The 22017-nt window shown below is 35.0% G+C and overlaps 2 protein-coding genes across 3 annotated transcripts in view; one reads left to right on the forward strand and one right to left on the reverse strand.

The window, feature by feature from the left end:
- Nucleotides 1-10602, forward strand: part of usp22 (ubiquitin specific peptidase 22) — a 41540-nt gene extending 30938 nt beyond the window's left edge. Inside the window, exons 7-13 of one of the 2 annotated variants that reach the window (XM_058792742.1) lie at nucleotides 1156-1261; nucleotides 2553-2711; nucleotides 2783-2909; nucleotides 4187-4278; nucleotides 8662-8724; nucleotides 8801-8950; nucleotides 9923-10602. In XM_058792742.1, the coding sequence (XP_058648725.1) occupies nucleotides 1156-1261; nucleotides 2553-2711; nucleotides 2783-2909; nucleotides 4187-4278; nucleotides 8662-8724; nucleotides 8801-8950; nucleotides 9923-9965 (740 nt within the window). In that variant the 3' untranslated portion in view covers nucleotides 9966-10602. The remainder of the gene's footprint in view (nucleotides 1-1155; nucleotides 1262-2552; nucleotides 2712-2782; nucleotides 2910-4186; nucleotides 4279-8661; nucleotides 8725-8800; nucleotides 8951-9922) is intronic. The other variant, XM_058792743.1, reaches the window with a different exon arrangement.
- A 5886-nt stretch (nucleotides 10603-16488) lies between these two features.
- On the reverse strand, nucleotides 16489-20044 carry LOC131550584 (tumor necrosis factor receptor superfamily member 13B). Its single transcript, XM_058792763.1, has 5 exons — nucleotides 20020-20044; nucleotides 18741-18876; nucleotides 18548-18664; nucleotides 17530-17787; nucleotides 16489-16875 (listed from the first exon to the last, which is right to left on the reverse strand). Exons 2-5 carry the CDS (start codon nucleotides 18853-18855, stop codon nucleotides 16697-16699), a joined length of 669 nt encoding a protein of 222 aa, XP_058648746.1. The 5' UTR covers nucleotides 18856-18876; nucleotides 20020-20044; the 3' UTR covers nucleotides 16489-16696.
- Nucleotides 20045-22017: the final 1973 nt, after the last annotated feature.

The following is a 22017-nucleotide window of genomic DNA, read 5'->3' on the forward strand; positions in this document are numbered from 1 at the left end:
TTTGGAAAATCTAAAAATGCCTGTAGTCTCCTGTAAGGGGTAGGTTTAGGTGTAGGGCAATAGCACATACAGTAAGTACAGTATAAAAACCATTACGCCTATGAATGTCCCCACAAGGATAGCGAAACGAGTGTGTGTGTGTGTGTGTGTGAGAACTGAACTATCCCTTTAAGTAGGTCAGCATTATAACATCCCTAATAAGTCTGTCAAACAATTAATCGCATCCAACATAAGTTTGTGTTTACATAATATATGTGTACTGTGTATATTTATTGTGTATATAAATACACACAAACAGTAAATATTTTTCAAATATTTACATGTGTATATATTTATATTTTATATCACATGCATGTGTGTATTTATATATAGGCCTACATAATAAACACCGTGTACACACACACACACACACACATATATATATATTTATTTATTTATATATGTATATGTGTAAACAAACTTTTATTTTGATGCGATTAATCGTTTGACAGCACTACTAAGTATTATTTTATTATTTATTACCAAATGCAGGTATTAGACAAAATAAATTTAGTATTTAGGAAAAATAATATAGCAATTTTATTTTACAGTAGAACTGAAATCTATACAATACTATTTTTAAATGGATGTTTCTTAATTTCATTTTCAAACATTAAACCATCAAGCTTTTATTTTGGCACTTCTCTTTTTCACAACAGCTAGTTTAGAAATTAAATGTGCATGTGTGCACGCACCCACACACACACACGCACTCCTACATATCACCCTCAGTGATTTGATTCTGGAGCTGGGCCTGATTTAAAAAAAAAAAAAAAAGACTTGCAGCGCTGTAATAGCATGTCAGCGGTTCTCATGTAAGAGCTGTTCATTCATAGATTCGTGACTCTGTAGGATGAAACAATTCCTGTGAAAAGCCTTAAACATTGACGGTGTGCATGTCCTGACGCAGTGAATGCAGAGTCAGGGTCAGAGAGTGGGAGAATCAGACGCTCTGGAGAGGAAGTGAGGGGGAGACGGACCTCAGACTTCCTCCTGCAGTGTGAAAGTGAAGGGAGGGGTGTTTCTGCAGCAAACCGAGTGCTGCTTTCTAATCAGACCTTCTCTTTCTTTCTCTCTGTGTGCGTGTGTTCACATGCTGCTTCCATGTCCACTAAGGAGATGACAATGGGAAAAAAGCCAACAACCCAAACCACTGCAACTGCATCATTGACCAAATCTTCACGGGAGGCCTGCAGTCTGACGTCACCTGCCAAGTCTGCCAGTAAGAGCCGACGCAGCGCAGATGAATCGAGCAGAGCCGATCTCCGTCTCAGTCGCTCATGCATCTGTTCTTGCTTAAATGGATGCATTGAATTGAATGTGTTAATGTGTTATTCTGCTAGTTTGTTTGTGAATAAGGTTTTTTTTAAAAGGGATAGTTCACCCAAAAATAATCAACACATTTTATCAGTGCCTTTTGCACACACAAATATAAGAAAAATATTTAATTAATTAATTTTGCACAGTATCTCAATATTTAACTTATTTGAATTTTTATCAGTAATTTTTGCTCGCACAAAATAAAGAAAAATATTTATCTAATTAAGTATTTTACACAATTTAAATATTTAATTAGAATTTTTTTCTCAGTACTTTGAGCAAAAAATATTGGGAAACTAATTTGAAAATTTAAATATTTTTGTTATAAATATTTGAATGTTTTTGAACTTTTTATCAGTACTTTTTTTGGCCACAAATATAACATATATAACTTAATGTCCATTTAAATATTTTACACAGTATTTAAGTATTAAATATGTAATTTATTCGAATTTTTATCAGTAATTTTTGCTCGCACAAAATAAAGAAAAATATTTAATTTGAAAATGGATGTAAAAATATATATATATATATATATATAATTTTTTTAATTTGTTATCAGTACTTTTTGGTGTTGAATAAATTAGGTATACAATCAGCATTTAAATTTGAGGTCCACATGTGGTTTCTTAGTAGGCAGCAGAGTTATCCTTCCTACTTTTTGAAACGGCCATCAAACCTGTGTTGCCTTAAAACGCTCCCTACATAGGCAGCTCACTAGTTTTTGAAACGGAGCCGGTGTCTGTATCCTTTGTTCTATATGTAACCCAGTTTGAATGCCATTGAATATCCAGGGGTGTTCAGATCCTGTGTGAAATGCACAGGTCATCGATGCTCGTCAGCGCCACCCGGTGTTTAACAGAGGTACTGCACTCCGCCCATTCAGTTCCTGCTGCGTCTCTGTTGTTTAACTGCCCCTGCGTCTATCACGTGCAGTTTTAATAACTTCCACCTAATTAAGTAGTGTTCTTTTCAGGCTGTGCAGTACAGGAACTGACAAGCAGATAGAAACGCTGCTCTTTTTGCTGATTATTTGTGAGCACAAAAGCTGTCATGAGTAGCAAGGGTGTATTTGTAGAAATAGCCAACAATACATTGTATGGGTCAAAATGTATAAATCTCAATTTAAAAAAAATGACCCTTATGACTGATTTTGTGGTCCAGGCTCACATTTGATGTTTTCTCATCCGCAGTGGGGTTTCCACAACAATAGACCCGTTCTGGGACATCAGCCTGGATCTGCCGGGGTCATCCACCCCGTTCTGGCCGCTCAGCCCGGGCAGCGACGGCAGCGTGGTGAACGGAGACAGTCACCCGAGCGGAGCCACCACGCTCACAGACTGCTTGCGCAGGTACAGACGCGCCTGCGCGCACCGCACGGCCGTGTCTGCGATCGCCACTGACTCACGCTTCTGCATTGCAGGTTCACTCGACCCGAACACTTAGGAAGTAGCGCCAAGATCAAATGCAGCGGTTGCCATAGTTACCAGGAGTCCACCAAGCAGCTGACTATGAAGAGGCTTCCTATCGTGGCGTGTTTCCACCTCAAAGTGAGTTTGCATGCATTACAGTCTGCTTTACACATCAAAGTGCATCGTATATGAGCCACTTTGAAGTAAGGATACATGATCTATCAATTAAGTCAATGTTATTGATCATTTAAATGATATCTGATAAAATCTTGATGATCAATTTTATATACTAAGCAATATATGTATTTATAATTGTGTGTTCTTATTTCTGTTTAGATAACCTTTGCATGTTAAACATGCTAATAGATTTAATACCACTGTTAAATGTAGTTTAGCAAATATAATTTAAATATTTTAATACTGTACATTGTTTTGAATCCAGAATTCACTGTTAATATTATTTTCACAAATATAATTACAGAAGTTTATGATGATGATGATAATGGTAAATATTATAGCTACTGTTATTAATATTATTAAAATAATATTTAATCTGTATTAATATTAAATGTATAGAAATATCACAATTCTATAATACTGTGTACTATGTAAAAACAATTATACACAGTAATTGTTTTTATTTTATAATTAACTTTTCAACAATTTTATTACTGTAATATTGTATTATTTTTGTTTTATTCACATTAGTATATAATTTTAATATTTCTATACATTTAATTATAATTTTATATTAATTAAATGTTGCCATAAATATTATTTTTAAGTATTATATGAGGATTAAGAAATATTAAAATTCTGTACTACTGTGTAGTATTTAAAGCAAAATTACTCTGTAATTCGTTTTGAGACCAGAATTCACTTTTCACAAATTTATTTTAGGTTATTCTTATTATTTGTATTATCATTGCTACTACTACTGTAAAAACATATTATTTCATTATTTATTGTTTTACCCAGAGTAGAATGGAATGTTGTTTGATTTTGATTATTATTAATATTAATTATAGAAAAATTTAAATGCTATTCATTTTGTCTTGAATAAAGCCATTGCTGCTGATCTGGTGTTACATGATAAACAAATAAATAATATTGTTATTATTATTATTATACAATTATTGGTAATGGCCATAATGTTAGCATAATTATCAGCTATTAAGTTGTTATCATCAGACGGTGTTTTTATATTGGTGCGTCTGTACTTTGAAACTGTACAGTCCGGCCAAGATCTGCCAAGACATTTAATATTTTTCAAAGCTTGGAAACAAACTCGGCACTCCTCAGCGGGTTGAGTGTTGATCAGACGCGTCAGAAGGTCTGTGGGCGACCCGTGCGCTTCCTTCTGTTTCTGTGTTTCTTTACACTCACGGTTCTGTGTGTTTGTGTCTCCTGTCCAGCGGTTCGAGCATTCGGCGAAGCTCCGGCGGAAGATCACCACCTATGTGTCCTTCCCTCTAGAGCTGGACATGACGCCCTTCATGGCCTCCAGGTACGACCTCCAGTGTGCTTACTGTAGAATTCATCATATGAATGAACCTCTGAAGGTTATGACTGTCTTCAGAAACGATTCGATGGCATTTTGTTTTCATCTTCACTCCGTGTGATGAAATGATTTGTGTGCCAGTACTTTTTCAACATTTCCAGCACATTTTAAGAATATTGTGATAATACTGATAACTAGGGCTGCAAATAATGATTAGTCGCAATTAATCGATTTTTAAAATAAAAGTTTGCATACTAGCTTAACTTTGTTTACATACTGTGTGTGTGTGTATACTGTGGATATTTATTATGTATAAATACAGACAGTATATATATATTTTTTTAAATTATGTGTATCTACTGATAGGCATTCAAAATTTACATTACAGGGTGTTATATATGTATGTATGTGTGTGTATATACATACATATAATAAAAAGTTAAATATAATTTACTGACTTAAAGGGATAGTTCACCCAAAATGAAAATTGTGTCATTTACTGACACACAAGTAGTTCCAAACCTGTATGAATGTCTTTGTTCTGCTGAACACAAAGGAAGATATTCTGAAGAAAGTTTGTAACCAGGCTGTTTTGGGGCACCATTGACTTCCATAGTAGGAAAATAAATACTAGTCAATGGTGCCCCAGAACTGCTCTGTTTCCCACTTTCTTCAGAATATCTTCCTTTGTGTTCAGCAGAACAAAGACATTCATACAGGTTTGAACTACTATGTCAGTAAATGATGACACAATTTTCTTTTCTTTTAGCATAAAGGAAAAGCAGGTTTTGCAATATAAATATATTTATATAGATGCATATACACATGTATATATTTAAAAAGAAAAAAAAAGTGTATATATTTGTATGTTAACACTAATATATATATACAGTGAGGAAAATAAGTATTTGAACACCCTGCTATTTTGCAAGTTCTCCCACTTAGAAATCATGGAGGGTCTGAAATTGTCATCGAGGTGCATGTCCACTGTGAGAGACATAATCTAAAAAAAATCCAGAAATCACAATGTATGATTTTTAACTATTTATTTGTATGATACAGCTGCAAATAAGTATTTGAACACCTGTCTATCAGCTAGAATTCTGACCCTCAAAGACCTGTTAGTCTGCCTTTAAAATGTCCACCTCCACTCCATTTATTATCCTAAATTAGATGCACCTGTTTGAGGTCGTTAGCTGCATAAAGACACCTGTCCACCCCATACAATCAGTAAGAATCCAACTACTAACATGGCTAAGACCAAAGAGCTGTCCAAAGACACTAGAGACAAAATTGTACACCTCCACAAGGCTGGAAAGGGCTACGGGAAATTGCCAAGCAGCTTGGTGAAAAAGGTCCACTGTTGGAGCAATCATTAGAAAATGGAAGAAGCTAAACATGACTGTCAATCTCCTCGGACTGGGGCTCCATGCAAGATCTCACCGTGGGGTCTCAATGATCCTAAGAAAGGTGAGAAATCAGCCCAGAACTACATGGGAGGAGCTGGTCAATGACCTGAAAAGAGCTGGGACCACCGCTTCCAAGGTTACTGTTGGTAATACACTAAGACGTCATGGTTTGAAATCATGCATGGCACGGAAGGTTCCCCTGCTTAAACCAGCACATGTCCAGCCCGACTTAAGTTTGCCAATGACCATTTGGATGATCCAGAGGAGTCATGGGAGAAAGTCATGTGGTCAGATGAGACCAAAATAGAACTTTTGGTCATAATTCCACTAAACGTGTTTGGAGGAAGAAGAATGATGAGTACCATCCCAAGAACACCATCCCTACTGTGAAGCATGGGGTGGTAGCATCATGCTTTGGGGTGTTTTTCTGCACATGGGACAGGGCGACTGCACTGTATTAAGGAGAGGATGACCGGGGCCATGTATTGCGAGATTTTGGGAACAACCTCCTTCCCTCAGTTAGAGCATTGAAGATGGGTCGAGGCTGGGTCTTCCAACATGACAATGACCAAGCACACAGCCAGGATAACCAAGGAGTGGCTCTGTAAGAAGCATATCAAGGTTCTGGCGTGGCCTAGCCAGTCTCCAGACCTAAACCCAATAGAGAATCTTTGAGGGAGCTCAAACTCCGTGTTTCTCAGCGACAGGCCAGAAACCTGACTGATCTAGAGAAGATCTGTGTAATATTTCTATACATTTAATTATAATTTTATATTAATTAAATGTTGCCATAAATATTATTTTTAAGTATTATATGAGGATTAAGAAATATTAAAATTCTGTACTACTGTGTAGTATTTAAAGCAAAATTACTCTGTAATTAGTTTTGAGACCAGAATTCACTTTTCACAAATTTATTTTAGGTTATTCTTATTATTTGTATTATCATTGCTACTACTACTGTAAAAACATATTATTTCATTATTTATTGTTTTACCCAGAGTAGAATGGAATGTTGTTTGATTTTGATTATTATTAATATTAATTATAGAAAAATTTAAATGCTATTCATTTTGTCTTGAATAAAGCCATTGCTGCTGATCTGGTGTTACATGATAAACAAATAAATAATATTGTTATTATTATTATTATTATACAATTATTGGTAATGGCCATAATGTTAGCATAATTATCAGCTATTAAGTTGTTATCATCAGACGGTGTTTTTATATTGGTGCGTCTGTACTTTGAAACTGTACAGTCCGGCCAAGATCTGCCAAGACATTTAATATTTTTCAAAGCTTGGAAACAAACTCGGCACTCCTCAGCGGGTTGAGTGTTGATCAGACGCGTCAGAAGGTCTGTGGGCGACCCGTGCGCTTCCTTCTGTTTCTGTGTTTCTTTACACTCACGGTTCTGTGTGTTTGTGTCTCCTGTCCAGCGGTTCGAGCATTCGGCGAAGCTCGCGGAAGATCACCACCTATGTGTCCTTCCTCTAGAGCTGGACATGACGCCCTTCATGGCCTCCAGGTACGACCTCCAGTGTGCTTACTGTAGAATTCATTATATGAATGAACCTCTGAAGGTTATGACTGTCTTCAGAAACGATTCGATGGCATTTTGTTTTCATCTTCGCTCCGTGTGATGAAATGATTTGTGTGCCAGTACTTTTCAACATTTCCAGCACATTTTAAGAATATTGTGATAATACTGATAACTAGGGCTGCAAATAATGATTAGTCGCAATTAATCGATTTTTAAAATAAAAGTTTGCATACTAGCTTAACTTTGTTTACATACTGTGTGTGTGTGTATACTGTGGATATTTATTATGTATAAATACAGACAGTATATATATATTTTTTTAAATTATGTGTATCTACTGATAGGCATTCAAAATTTACATTACAGGGTGTTATATATGTATGTATGTGTGTGTATATACATACATATAATAAAAAGTTAAATATAATTTACTGACTTAAAGGGATAGTTCACCCAAAAATGAAAATTGTGTCATTTACTGACACACAAGTAGTTCCAAACCTGTATGAATGTCTTTGTTCTGCTGAACACAAAGGAAGATATTCTGAAGAAAGTTTGTAACCAGGCTGTTTTGGGGCACCATTGACTTCCATAGTAGGAAAATAAATACTAGTCAATGGTGCCCCAGAACTGCTCTGTTTCCCACTTTCTTCAGAATATCTTTCTTTGTGTTCAGCAGAACAAAGACATTCATACAGGTTTGGAACTACTTGCGTGTCAGTAAATGATGACACAATTTTCTTTTCTTTTTTTAGCATAAAGGAAAAGCAGGTTTTGCAATATAAATATATTTATATAGATGCATATACACGTGTATATACTTTTTTTTTTTTTTAATATGTATGTGTGTATATACATACATACACACACACACATGCATACATACATACATACATACATACACACACACACACACACACATGCATACATACACACACACACACACACATATATATACACACACACACACACACACACACACACACACACACACACACACACACACACACACACACACACACACACATATATATATATATATATATATATATATATATATATATATATATATATATATATATATATATATATATATATATATATATATATATATATATATATATATACGTACACACAAATATAGTATGTAAACAAACTTTTATTTTGAATCGATTAATCATGACTAATCATTTTGCAGCCCTAGTTATCAATATTATCACAGTATTCTTAAAATGTGCTGGAAAAGTACTGACACACAAATCATTTCACCAAGTTTTGTATTTAAAATCGACAAACAACAAATACAATGACTTTTTGTTTGCATAAATGCATTGTTTTGCAGCCCTGCTGATAACTGTGATAAATTAGGTCACTATCATCGTGATGAGAAATTGTCATACTGTTACAGCAAGATAACGTCCTGTTTGTCTCGCAGTAAAGAGAGCCGGATGAACGGACAGTACCAGCAGCCCGTCGACTCGCTGAACAACGATAACAAGTGAGTGAGCGTCTGCTGTGTTCGTGTGATCAGGTGTGAAGATCGGTCCTGTGACGCGTCTCTGTGTCGTCTGCAGGTATTCTCTGTTCGCGGTGGTCAATCATCAGGGCACGCTGGAGAGCGGTCATTACACCACGTTCATCCGCCAGCACAAGGACCAGTGGTTTAAATGTGATGATGCTATTATCACTAAAGCCAGCATTAAAGATGTTCTGGACAGCGAGGGGTCAGTCTCACACACACACACACACACACATCAGTGTTTGGACATCCGAGTCGCTGCAGTACAAACTAAATATCAAACCAGGGACATTTGCACTAAATGATTAATAAATACTTATTTAATTATTCTTATTTACAGTAGTAGTAGTACTATATTTTTATAATAGTGCAGTAAATAAAATAAAAGCTAATAATTAAAAAAAAATTATTTCAGCTGTTTGCATTTTCTTTTTTCTTTTTTTTTTAATTAAATTAAATTTTTATTAAGTTAAAAAAAATCATTACTTGAAATAAAATAAACATTAATTGAACTAAAACATAAAAAAAAAAAATCACTTTATTTGTGACCCTGCAGCACAGAAGCAGTCATAAGCAGCACAGGTATATTTGTAGCAATAACCAACAATACATTGTATGGGTCAAAATTATTGATTTTTTCTTTTATGCCAAAAATCATTAGGATATTAAGATCATGTTCCATGAAGATATTTTGTAAATGTCCTACCGTAAATATATCAAAACTTCATTTTTGATTAGTAATATGCATTGCTAAGAACTTTAAAGGCGATTTTTCTCAATATTTTTTATTTATTTTTATTTTTTGCACCCTCAGATTCCAGATTTTCAAATAGTTGTATCTCAGCCAAATATTGTCCGATCCTAACAAACCATACATCAATGGAAAGATGATTTTTAGCTTTCAGATTATACATGAATCTCAATTTCAATAAATTGACCCTTATGACTGGTTTTGTGGTCCTGGGTCACATTTGTAAAAATACTTTTACAATAAAAATGTGTGAAGTCTATAACGACTGTATATAGTAACTAAAATAAAAACTAAAAATATAAAAGTACAAATTAATTATATTAAAATACCGCTCCTTTTGTAAAAAAAAAAAAAATTATAATTTTTTTTTTTTTTTTTACTGTTGTTTCTAAAAAAAAAAAATTAAAAGTTTTTCCTGTTTTGCAGGTACTTGTTATTTTACCATAAGCAGTTCCTTGAATACGAATAATGGCGACGCAGGAGCGGCCAAGTCAAAGCTGTGAAGGGAGGATCATATGAGTGACGTCCAGCCTGACACCTGCTCGTCCCACGAGAGCTGGCAAGAACAGAAGAGCGTTACCACACACAGACGCAGCCTTCTCACTAAAGAAAATCAAAACAACAACATGTAATTAAAAAAAATACGAAAAAAAAATGACACAGCTAAACCAATCTGCACTGAGCACGGAGCATACTTGACAGAAAGCGGAGGAACTGATGGAGGAACCTCACTACAGACACACAGACTGACATCTCAGCACACGCATTTCACTCTCAGTTGCGTTTCTCCCAGAACCAATCGCAAACATTCACGTGCGTCGCGTTTTCTCATCCTCCTCCAATGATTTTCCGAGAAGTATATGAGGGAAAATATTCCTTTTTTATTTCTTTGTATGCATTATCAATGTACTGAATGCAACAGAATGGTGTTATTGACTTCAGCGTAAACCTATATCGTCGTTCGTCGCTTGAGTTTGGAAATCCTGTCCTCGTCCAGCACTTTTGATTTGTTTCGTTCACTGCCCTCGTCCTCGTCGTCTTTTTCTTTGGGCTGGAAATGTCACTCGCACACGCAAATCTATATATAAATCTATTTTTATAAGTCATTGCTTTCTGTTTTCTGTGTCCTATACCCTCATTTCTTCTCTCTTCATGTGCTTCGGTGTGAATGGAAAGAAGGTGTTTGTGCTTCGTCGCATCTTTAGTCTTTGGTTGGACTTGGTTTGGGTTCGGTTGTGTTTCAGATGCATTGTGAATGAAGACGTTTTCCTTTTGTGTGATGCTTGTCGCCACCACGGCTTGATTCAGCAGTGTTATCCTCAGCCACGTGTGTGTATGTGTGTGTGTGTGTGTGTGTGTGTGTGTGCGCATGCAGGTATGTGTGCACCTGTGTGTTGGTGGTGTTTGTGTGTGTGTGTGTGTGTGTGTGTGTACTGAATCAGTACTCAAACTTGGCATGCTGTTTAAACTGGATGCTAAAAGACTTTGGGGAGGATTTTATAAATGTTAATTATGTATCTATGTATAGTATGTATGTATGTAATGTATGTAAAAGAAATCAATGGAAAAAAAAATGGTGAAGAAAAAGCGTTGTGTCGTGTGATTGGTTCTCGACCGGATGACGTTCAGCGTTCGATTCTCTGAAGTCTTTCCAGTTTTTATCTTTGCGTTTTTTTTCTCTCTTAATTTGTCTTTTCGTGATTCTCTGAATCCTTTGTTTTGGTTTTTAACATTCTCTGCATTCAGCGTCTCTTATGCTCGTTTATTTCTGATGGAAAAACATCAGATGAAACTCTAAGGCGAGACGCTACAGGAAAAACTGTCGCTTTTCATCCAGATTTTGGGCTCTTTTGCTTCCATAACATGTCCCTCTTGCAGAAAAGTGAAGAAAAAAATATCCAAAATGCACATTTTAGTGTTTATTTTATTGCAGTTTATATATTTGCGTCTGTAGAGTTCAGTATCAATCCTTATCTTTAAAGGCTCCGGCAGCACTTACATTATTCCTATAAAGGTTTGTTTATATAACATTCACCTGCTTTTATACAACATTTCATTCCTAAAGACATGCTGAAAATGTATTTTTGTTTGTCTATTAACAGTATTTTCTGATTTATGGAGTGATAAAAAGAAAAATTAAAAATACTCTCTATATAAAACTTTTAATATCAACAAATTCAAACCACCGTTTACAATCTGGCTTTCTGCTCTGGAAATGTATGCATATATATATATATATATAATTTATTTTATTTTTTCACACAGGCATTCAAAAGTTTTGTATTGCTATGATTTGTTTTAAAAAGTTTTGTTTTTGTTTAAAAAAACAAAATAATGGTTTTTCCATTTTAATACACTTTAAAACACAATCTATTTCTGTGATGCTCAGCTGTATTTTCAGCATCATTACTCCAGTCTTCAGTGTCACATGATCTTCAGAAATCATTCTAATATGCTGATTTATTATCAATATTGAAACAGTTGTGCTGCTGTTTTTTTTTTTTTTTTTTTTTTTTGTAGTAGTGTCTTGTCTTAAACTGCAAAACAGAAGGTTCTGGAAGATAAATCTTAATTTTTCTCCATTGAAAAGTAGTTTTTTATGAACCTTTCAAGAAACTTCGAACTCCAGTGTTGTTAAATGATGAAATATGTTTCTAAACCACAAAGTCCTATTTAGTAGATGAATGCCTGAAATACTATAATATACAGATATCTGATATAGATCAGTGTATATTCCTCTTAATTCTCAAGTGAGTTCCACCAATCAGAGAAGTCACAGTTACCGTGGAAACCAGAAAGTGTAAAACTGCTCACTAGTGACCAGCGAGTGTTTTTGAAGTTTTATTTACTGTCTTTTTTGCCTTTATTTTACAGGAGAGAGCAGCAGCAACAAATTTCAAGTGTTACTATACCTTTAAAGTTAATAATTTCATATCGTACCTTCATTGCTAATTCCAGTATGTAGTTATTTATTTTATATTTATGCATGTGTGTAAATATATAAAACTACATATAAGTTTTATATATTTACACACACAACAATATATATATACATATATACACCCACACACACAGTGGGGCAAAAAAGTATTTAGTCAGCCACCAATTGTGCAAGTTCTCCCACTTAAAAAGATGAGAGAGGCCTGTAATTTTCATCATAGGTATACCTCAACTATGAGAGACAAAATGAGAAAAAATCCAGAAAATCACATTGTAGGATTTTTAAAGAATTAATTGGTAAATTCCTCGGTAAAATAAGTATTTGGTCACCTACAAACAAGCAAGATTTCTGGCTCTCACAGACCTGTAACTTCTTCTTTAAGAGGCTCCTCTGTCCTCCACTCGTTACCTGTATTAATGGCATCTGTTTGAACTCGTTATCAGTATAAAAGACACCTGTCCACAACCTCAAACAGTCCAACTCCAAACTCCACCATGGCCAAGACCAAAGAGCTGTCAAAGGACACCAGAAACAAAATTGTAGACCTGCACCAGGCTGGGAAGACTGAATCTGCAATAGGTAAGCAGCTTGGTGTGAAGAAATCAACTGTGGGAGCAATTATTAGAAAATGGAAGACATACAAGACCACTGATAATCTCCCTCGATCTGGGGCTCCACGCAAGATCTCACCCGTGGGGTCAAAATGATCACAAGAACTGTGAGCAAAATCCCAGAACCACACGAGGGACCTAGTGAATGACCTGCAAAGACATGCTGAAAATGTATTTTTGTTTGTCTATTAACAGTATTTTCTGATTTATGGAGTGATAAAAGAAAAATTAAAAATACTCTCTATATAAAACTTTTAATATCAACAAATTCAAACCACCGTTTACAATCTGGCTTTCTGCTCTGAAATGTATGCATATATATATATATATATAATTTATTTTATTTTTCACACAGGCATTCAAAAGTTTTGTATTGCTATGATTTGTTTTAAAAGTTTTGTTTTGTTTAAAAAACAAAATAATGGTTTTTCCATTTTAATACACTTTAAAACACAATCTATTTCTGTGATGCTCAGCTGTATTTTCAGCATCATTACTCCAGTCTTCAGTGTCACATGATCTTCAGAAATCATTCTAATATGCTGATTTATTATCAATATTGAAACAGTTGTGCTGCTGTTTTTTTTTTTTTTTTTTTTTTTTGTAGTAGTGTCTTGTCTTAAACTGCAAAACAGAAGGTTCTGGAAGATAAATCTTAATTTTTCTCCATTGAAAAGTAGTTTTTTATGAACCTTTCAAGAAACTTGAACTCCAGTGTTGTTAAATGATGAAATATGTTTCTAAACCACAAAGTCCTATTTAGTAGATGAATGCCTGAAATACTATAATATACAGATATCTGATATAGATCAGTGTATATTCCTCTTAATTCTCAAGTGAGTTCCACCAATCAGAGAAGTCACAGTTACCGTGGAAACCAGAAAGTGTAAAACTGCTCACTAGTGACCAGCGAGTGTTTTTGAAGTTTTATTTACTGTCTTTTGCCTTTATTTTACAGGAGAGAGCAGCAGCAACAAATTTCAAGTGTTACTATACCTTTAAAGTTAATAATTTCATATCGTACCTTCATTGCTAATTCCAGTATGTAGTTATTTATTTTATTTTTCACACAGGCATTCAAAAGTTTTGTATTGCTATGATTTGTTTTAAAAGTTTTGTTTTGTTTAAAAAACAAAATAATGGTTTTTCCATTTTAATACACTTTAAAACACAATCTATTTCTGTGATGCTCAGCTGTATTTTCAGCATCATTACTCCAGTCTTCAGTGTCACATGATCTTCAGAAATCATTCTAATATGCTGATTTATTATCAATATTGAAACAGTTGTGCTGCTGTTTTTTTTTTTTTGTAGTAGTGTCTTGTCTTAAACTGCAAAACAGAAGGTTCTGGAAGATAAATCTTAATTTTCTCCATTGAAAAGTAGTTTTTATGAACCTTTCAAGAAACTTGAACTCCAGTGTTGTTAAATGATGAAATATGTTTCTAAACCACAAAGTCCTATTTAGTAGATGAATGCCTGAAATACTATAATATACAGATATCTGATATAGATCAGTGTATATTCCTCTTAATTCTCAAGTGAGTTCCACCAATCAGAGAAGTCACAGTTACCGTGGAAACCAGAAAGTGTAAAACTGCTCACTAGTGACCAGCGAGTGTTTTTGAAGTTTTATTTACTGTCTTTTTTGCCTTTATTTTACAGGAGAGAGCAGCAGCAACAAATTTCAAGTGTTACTATACCTTTAAAGTTAATAATTTCATATCGTACCTTCATTGCTAATTCCAGTATGTAGTTATTTATTTTATATTTATGCATGTGTGTAAATATATAAAACTACATATAAGTTTTATATATTTACACACACAACAATATATATATACATATATACACCCACACACACAGTGGGGCAAAAAAGTATTTAGTCAGCCACCAATTGTACAAGTTCTCCCACTTAAAAAGATGAGAGAGGCCTGTAATTTTCATCATAGGTATACCTCAACTATGAGAGACAAAATGAGAAAAAAAATCCAGAAAATCACATTGTAGGATTTTTAAAGAATTAATTGGTAAATTCCTCGGTAAAATAAGTATTTGGTCACCTACAAACAAGCAAGATTTCTGGCTCTCACAGACCTGTAACTTCTTCTTTAAGAGGCTCCTCTGTCCTCCACTCGTTACCTGTATTAATGGCATCTGTTTGAACTCGTTATCAGTATAAAAGACACCTGTCCACAACCTCAAACAGTCCAACTCCAAACTCCACCATGGCTAAGACCAAAGAGCTGTCAAAGGACACCAGAAACAAAATTGTAGACCTGCACCAGGCTGGGAAGACTGAATCTGCAATAGGTAAGCAGCTTGGTGTGAAGAAATCAACTGTGGGAGCAATTATTAGAAAATGGAAGACATACAAGACCACTGATAATCTCCTCGATCTGGGGCTCCACGCAAGATCTCACCCGTGGGGTCAAAATGATCACAAGAACTGTGAGCAAAAATCCCAGAACCACACGGGGACCTAGTGAATGACCTGCAGAGAGCTGGGACCAAAGTAACAAAGGCCTCAAATCCTGCAGTGCCAGGCGTGTCCCCTGCTTAAGCCAGTACATGTCCGGCCCGTCTGAAGTTTGCTAGAGAGCATTTGGATGATCCAGAAGAGGATTGGGAGAATGTCATATGGTCAGATGAAACCAAAATAGAACTTTTGGTAAAACTCAAAGAATGCTGAGTTGCATCCAAAGAACACCATACCTACTGTGAAGCATGGGGTGGAAACATCATGCTTTGGGGCTGTTTTTCTGCAAAGGGACCAGGACGACTGATCCGTAAACGAAAGAATGAATGGGGCCATGTATCGTGAGATTTTGAGTGAAAACCTCCTTCCATCAGCAAGGGCATTGAAGATGAAACGTGGCTGGGTCTTTCAGCATGACAATGATCCCAAACACACCGCCTGGCAACGAAGGAGTGGCTTCAGAAGAAGCATTTCAAGGTCCTGGAGTGGCCCAGCCAGTCTCCAGATCTCAACCCCATCGAAAATCTTTGGAGTCCGTGTTGCCCAGCGACAGCCCCAAAACATTACTGCTCTAGAGGAGATCTGCATGGAGGAATGGGCCAAAATACCAGCAACAGTGTGTGAAGACTTACAGAAAACGTTTGACCTCTGTCATTGCCAACAAAGGGTATATAACAAAGTATTGAGATGAAATTTTGTTATTGACCAAATACTTATTTTCCACCATAATTTGCAAATTAATTCTTTAAAAATCCTACAATGTGATTTTCTGGATTTTTTTTTTCTCATTTTGTCTCTCATAGTTGAGGTATACCTATGATGAAAATTACAGGCCTCTCTCATCTTTAAGTGGGAGAACTTGCACAATTGGTGGCTGACTAAATACTTTTTTGCCCCACTGTGTATATACACACACACACACACACACACACACAATAGTTTTATAGTGTGTGTGTGTATATGTAAATATATATATATATATATATATATACACAATAATATAACTTATTTTATGAAATTGAATGAGAGGTACTTTCAGAGTCAAGAGGCTTTCAAAGTGTGTTGTGCTCTATAAAATACAGCATTTATTAAAACTAAGCTGAAGTTATTTTTCCATAGGAATTCTTGAGGAGTGACATGCGGTACAGTTATATGTGCCATGACTCTGTTCACATGCTGGTCTGTGTCGGTGAGCAGATGATCCTGAACGCTCGGTTCTTATCGCTGTGCGTCTGGAGCGGGTCTGCGTGCTCGGAGAAGCAGTAGATGCAGGTTTCTGTGGCCCTCGGCCGCTCCTGAGTCACACTGCCCTCCTGAGACACTTCATCCACCCGAGCCATCAGAGAATCTGCAACAAACACATACAGCCAGAAACACTTTCAGTACAGCGGGTTCACAATCTGAGACCGCAAAGCTACATAAAATAAAAAATGTAATTTGATCCAGGAAATACTGTAAAAAAAAAACTGACACTGTTAACATGTTAATTGAATATAGACCAACAATAAATGACATTTAGATAAATGTTTGAACATCATTCTAAATGTTGTAGTGTACAGAAGTAGGCTACTGTCCATATATATTTTATTACACGAATAATAATAATTATACATGCATACACAAAAAGTTACATTTAGGTTTGATGAAAGTTTTGAACATCATTCTAAGTTACACCAAAATCATGTTCAATGTTTTAAGAAGTACTATAAGTAATATATTCCAATCAAAATGTCAAAATAATCAACATTTTAACTAAATATTTGTATGTAAAAAATAATGTTATGACAACAATAAATTAATAATATGACCTTGAATTATTTTATTTGTTATTGTCTCTTTTGCCAAAACATTTTTTTCCCTGTGTGTGTGTATTTATTAACACGATAACACGATAACAATGATAGATCGATGAAACAAAAGTAAAACCAAAAACATTCGATATTTTTGGAAAAATGTTTAATATGATTTGCGATCCCTCATAGTGTAGCTGAGTATGAATCACCTTTGGAGGATTGTCCGTGTTTGCTGGGCTGTTGTTTCTTGGTGTCCAGCTGTTGCTGGTGTTTGGCTCTCTTCAGCAGCAGCAGGACAGCAGCGGTCAGCGTGAACATCAGCACTATGATGCAGAGGCCTAGCAGCGAGTAGAGCAGCGCCTCCGAGTACAGCGCTGATCCGGACACCGAGCGCCCTCTGCCGGGGACCAGCTGCACTGCAGAGCCGCCGACATCAGGCCTCTGCGTCACGAACACCGCTCCTGTGCCTGGATCACAGTTACAGCGCTCACAGCCAACATAAAGGTACACATATATACATGCATGTCGTTTTTGTTTGTAGCACATACACTTTTTTAAAAATTAGTTCGATGCAAATTTATCCTGGTAAAGTTACGTTTATTTTTTGTAGGTAATTTCCATCCCATACATAAATTAACCATGGTTTTACTACAATTATTAATAATAGCCTAATAATAATTTAAAAACATGGTTACTAGACCATAGTAACCACAAAACGACTCTTTTTGCTGCACTAACCATAGTTTAACCATAGTATTTGTAGTAGTGAAACTGTGGTTATGCAAATTTTAATCAATAGCCTATTCCAAAAACCATGGGTACAATTATTTTACAATAATAAAAGCATGGTTAACTATTAGACTGCATAGGCAGCTGGTAGTATTTTAATGAAACTTGTTACCACCATGGACTGCTAAAAAAAAACTATTAATAGTAACTTTTTATCTCACCATTCTGACTTTTCGCAGTTCTAAGTAATCTCACAATTCAGCCTTTTTCTTGTAATTATGACTTGAAAAGTCACAAGTGTGAGATGTAAGCTCAGAATTTTGAAGAAAAAGAAAAGTCAGAATGACAGAGTTTTAACCCTACAACTTCTAAGAAAGAAAACTCCTTCCATAGTACTCATAATGTCATTTTGTGCATTCAGAAGCTAAAATGTCAAGTATGATTGCTGTGAAGTGCATTTAGGGTCATGTGACTCATTGATGCAGATGCTTGACTCACTCCTGCATGCGTCTGCGCAGGCCTCCGGGTGACTGCCACACAGCTCGGAGCACTTCAGACACTTCTTCAGCAGCGTGTCGTAGAACTGACCGGACACGGCTTTACATCTCCAGGACACTGCCACACAACATCACAGTCCTTCATCAGACCGTGCTCTGGACACGCGTGAGCTGAAGACGGCGGTGTAACTTACCGCAGTATTGAGAGCAGCGTGTGGGAATCACAGAGTCGTGACAGATCATGCTGCAGGACACACACTCCCGCAGCAGCCTGTCCATGAACTGACCCTCCGGACATCTCTGTGCCATCGCTCAAGCCCCGACAAACACCTGCACAACCCGTGCACACACTGAGTATCACCACAGTAAACACCTTCTTCATTTGAAATGAGACTCACAGATTAAATGAATGGACTAAACACTTCTGCTGTTAATGCAATAGATCGTGAAAACTATTTAAAAAATGAAGAAAATGAGGACATTTGGTCAGTATTAAAGGCTAGTTGAATGTTTCATCAGCATCATATCCCTGATTATTGTCAGTGCATTGAACCGACACACAATGAGGAAACAAAACGAGAAAAGCGCCTTTGTGATATTATCAAAATGACTTTTTTTTTTTTTCATGTTTATAGTCATTTCTCACATTCATGACACAGAGATGCTCGTAAAATGACTCATTCACAGCATTCACAGAAGTTAGGTAGATATAGATTAAGATATAGATTAAGATTTACAGCTAAATGTCAATCTATATCTTAATATCTACCTAAATTCTATGAACCGTATATATTAGTGCTGTCAGATGATTAGTTGTGATTAATCGCATCCAAAATAACAAATTACCGAATATATGTGTGTACTGTATATATTTATTATGTGTATATAAAGACTCACACATGCATGTATATATTTTGAAAATATATACATGTATTTATTTATATTCATATAATTTATATTATATTTAAATATATAAACATAACATTTTTTCTTAAATATATACATGTGTTTGTGTATTTATATATATATACATAATAAATATACATGGTACACACATATTCTGTAAAAAAGCCTTTTATTTTGGATGTGATTTAATCAATTAATCATTTGACAGCACTAATATATATATATATATTAGCATAATAATACAACATCATACTGTAATCAATAAACTGAACACAACTGGCACAAAGATATTTGTAATATATTCAGATGGGTTGTAAAAAAGCACTGAACCTTCATCTACTGTAATTATAAAAGCAAATGAGTTATGTTATTGTTTAAAAACAATATTCAATTTTTTTTTTTTTTAAGGAAAATGTCATGTAAAACTTGTAATTGATGGTCAGCTGATCTTACTATTGCATTAATTAAGTTTTGCATTAAACTTACTTGTAGATTTCAGGATTATTGTTTAAAATCAGCTTCATAAGTGTTGTGAATCTGTAAATCTGAAGCACACGCAGCACTTACCTCGAGTGAGAACGGAGACCTGAGGGGTCTGGAGTTTATCTTTCTGTGAGTGTGGGACTATTTGTACCAGCAGATGATTTGAATAAAACCACACGGAGCCTCAGGAGACCACACTGCAGCAACTGCTTTTATTATACACACATCACATCTCTGAAAATCTTTGATTATTTAATATTCCAGTTTATTAGACAAATAAATCTGAGAACATGGAAACCCAAAATGCTTTGGAACTGAAAAATAAATAAATAAATAATATGTATGTATGTGTGTGTGTGTATGTGTGTGTGTATGTGTGTGCGTGTGTGCGTACGTGCATGTGTGCATACGTGCGTGTGTTTGTATATATATATATATATATATATATATATATATATATATATATATATATACACATACACACAATATGTATATATATATGTGTGTGTGTGTGTGTGTGTGTGTGTAGAGAGATGAATAATATGTTATTGTCGTTATTATTTTGAATACTAATAAAAATAATTATATATATATATATAAAAGCAAATGCTATGAGTTATGTTATTGTTTAAAAACAATATTCAATATTCAATATATATATATATAGATCAAAATCTTTCATCAAAGTTGCCCTAAGACAAGAACGCATTGATGAACAACTTTGATGAAACGTTTTGATCCACTTCAAATGTTGACTATATATATATATATATATATATATATATATATATATATACAGAGAGAGAGATTAGATAGATAGATAGATAGATAGATAGATAGATAGATAGATAGATAGATAGATAGATAGATTCAATATTCAATATAAGTTCAATACATATTTTTCACTACATGTTGAGTAATATTTTATATTGCATGTTATAATATATTTTACAATATTTTAATGCCATATTATTTAATAATAACAATAATGATAATAATAATATTTTGAACAAATGTTGTTTGTTTCAGAGAATCATTTTGACAAAGTTTGGACTGTCAAATGCCAAACATAAGCTAGCACAAGTTCTTGTTTCAGGTAATTGTGATGCATCAAGCAGTTTCTTGTAGGTGCACATAAACAGATTTTAAAGACATATTAAAACAATTGATCTTGCAGTTGAACGCTCTCATGCTGTAACGTGAACTAAATGACTAGACGAGCTCAGAGAAGAGGAGAGTATTATTCATATGAAGATGACTCAGGTTTAAAATGAAGATGCATTATCCTCGGGGGACACGTCCCTCAGGTTTTGAAACAAAAGATGAATTTCCAGCCACCGAAGTCCCTGATTGCAACACAAACAGCGTTCCTACATTTAATTATTTCACAAGAGACACTAAATCGACACGGTGCTGCGTCGAAGGCGAAACTGATCGCACACTCACTTGAGCACATCCTTGCACCTGCACTTCTTTTAAATAGACCTCAAGTAGACGAGTGTTTCTTAGACAACCTACAGAAACTGGCAGAAAAGCTATTCTGAAGGCAGCAGGAAGGTCTGAGCATGACAGTGCAGTCGGAGCAGTGAAGCTGAACCACAGAGACAGATGGTGTCTCGCTGCAGGAAGAGCTCAGGCCATATCCACACCTGTTGAATCCAAATGACAGCAAAAACCTCGTTTTGAATAAACACTGCATTCATTATTGCCTTGGTTTCATTGTGTGCCAGTCAAAGAGAAACACACGCGGTGGAAGAGATAAGATTTTGTTAGGAGGCACAGTGGGATTTTATTCGATGTTAATCGTATTTATTGTTGATTATATTTTGCAATAAACGTATTATATATATATATATATATATATATATACCGTTCAAAAACATTTGGATCAGTAATTTTTAAAAAAATTAATATTTTTTTATTCATGAAGCGTGCATTCAATTACAAACCACTTTATTTTAAATAAATGCTGTTCTTTTGAACTTTTTATTGATCTGTGAATCCTGAAAAATAAATAGTGTCACGATTTTCCACAAACATATTCGGCAACACAACTGTTTTCAACATTGATGATAATCAGAA

The sequence above is a fragment of the Onychostoma macrolepis genome, chromosome 12 (genome assembly GCF_012432095.1).
Source record: "Onychostoma macrolepis isolate SWU-2019 chromosome 12, ASM1243209v1, whole genome shotgun sequence".
NCBI lineage: Eukaryota > Metazoa > Chordata > Actinopteri > Cypriniformes > Cyprinidae > Onychostoma > Onychostoma macrolepis.

Coding starts and splice junctions, on each gene's coding strand:
- LOC131550584 (XM_058792763.1), bottom strand. CDS start 18,855: ATGGCACAGAGATGTCCGGAGGGTCAGTTCATGGACAGGCTGCTGCGG. Junction 18,665..18,740: donor ACGCTGCTCTCAATACTGCG/GTAAGTTACACC, acceptor GTTGTGTGGCAG/TGTCCTGGAGATGTAAAGCC. Junction 17,788..18,547: donor CTGCGCAGACGCATGCAGGA/GTGAGTCAAGCA, acceptor ACTGTGATCCAG/GCACAGGAGCGGTGTTCGTG.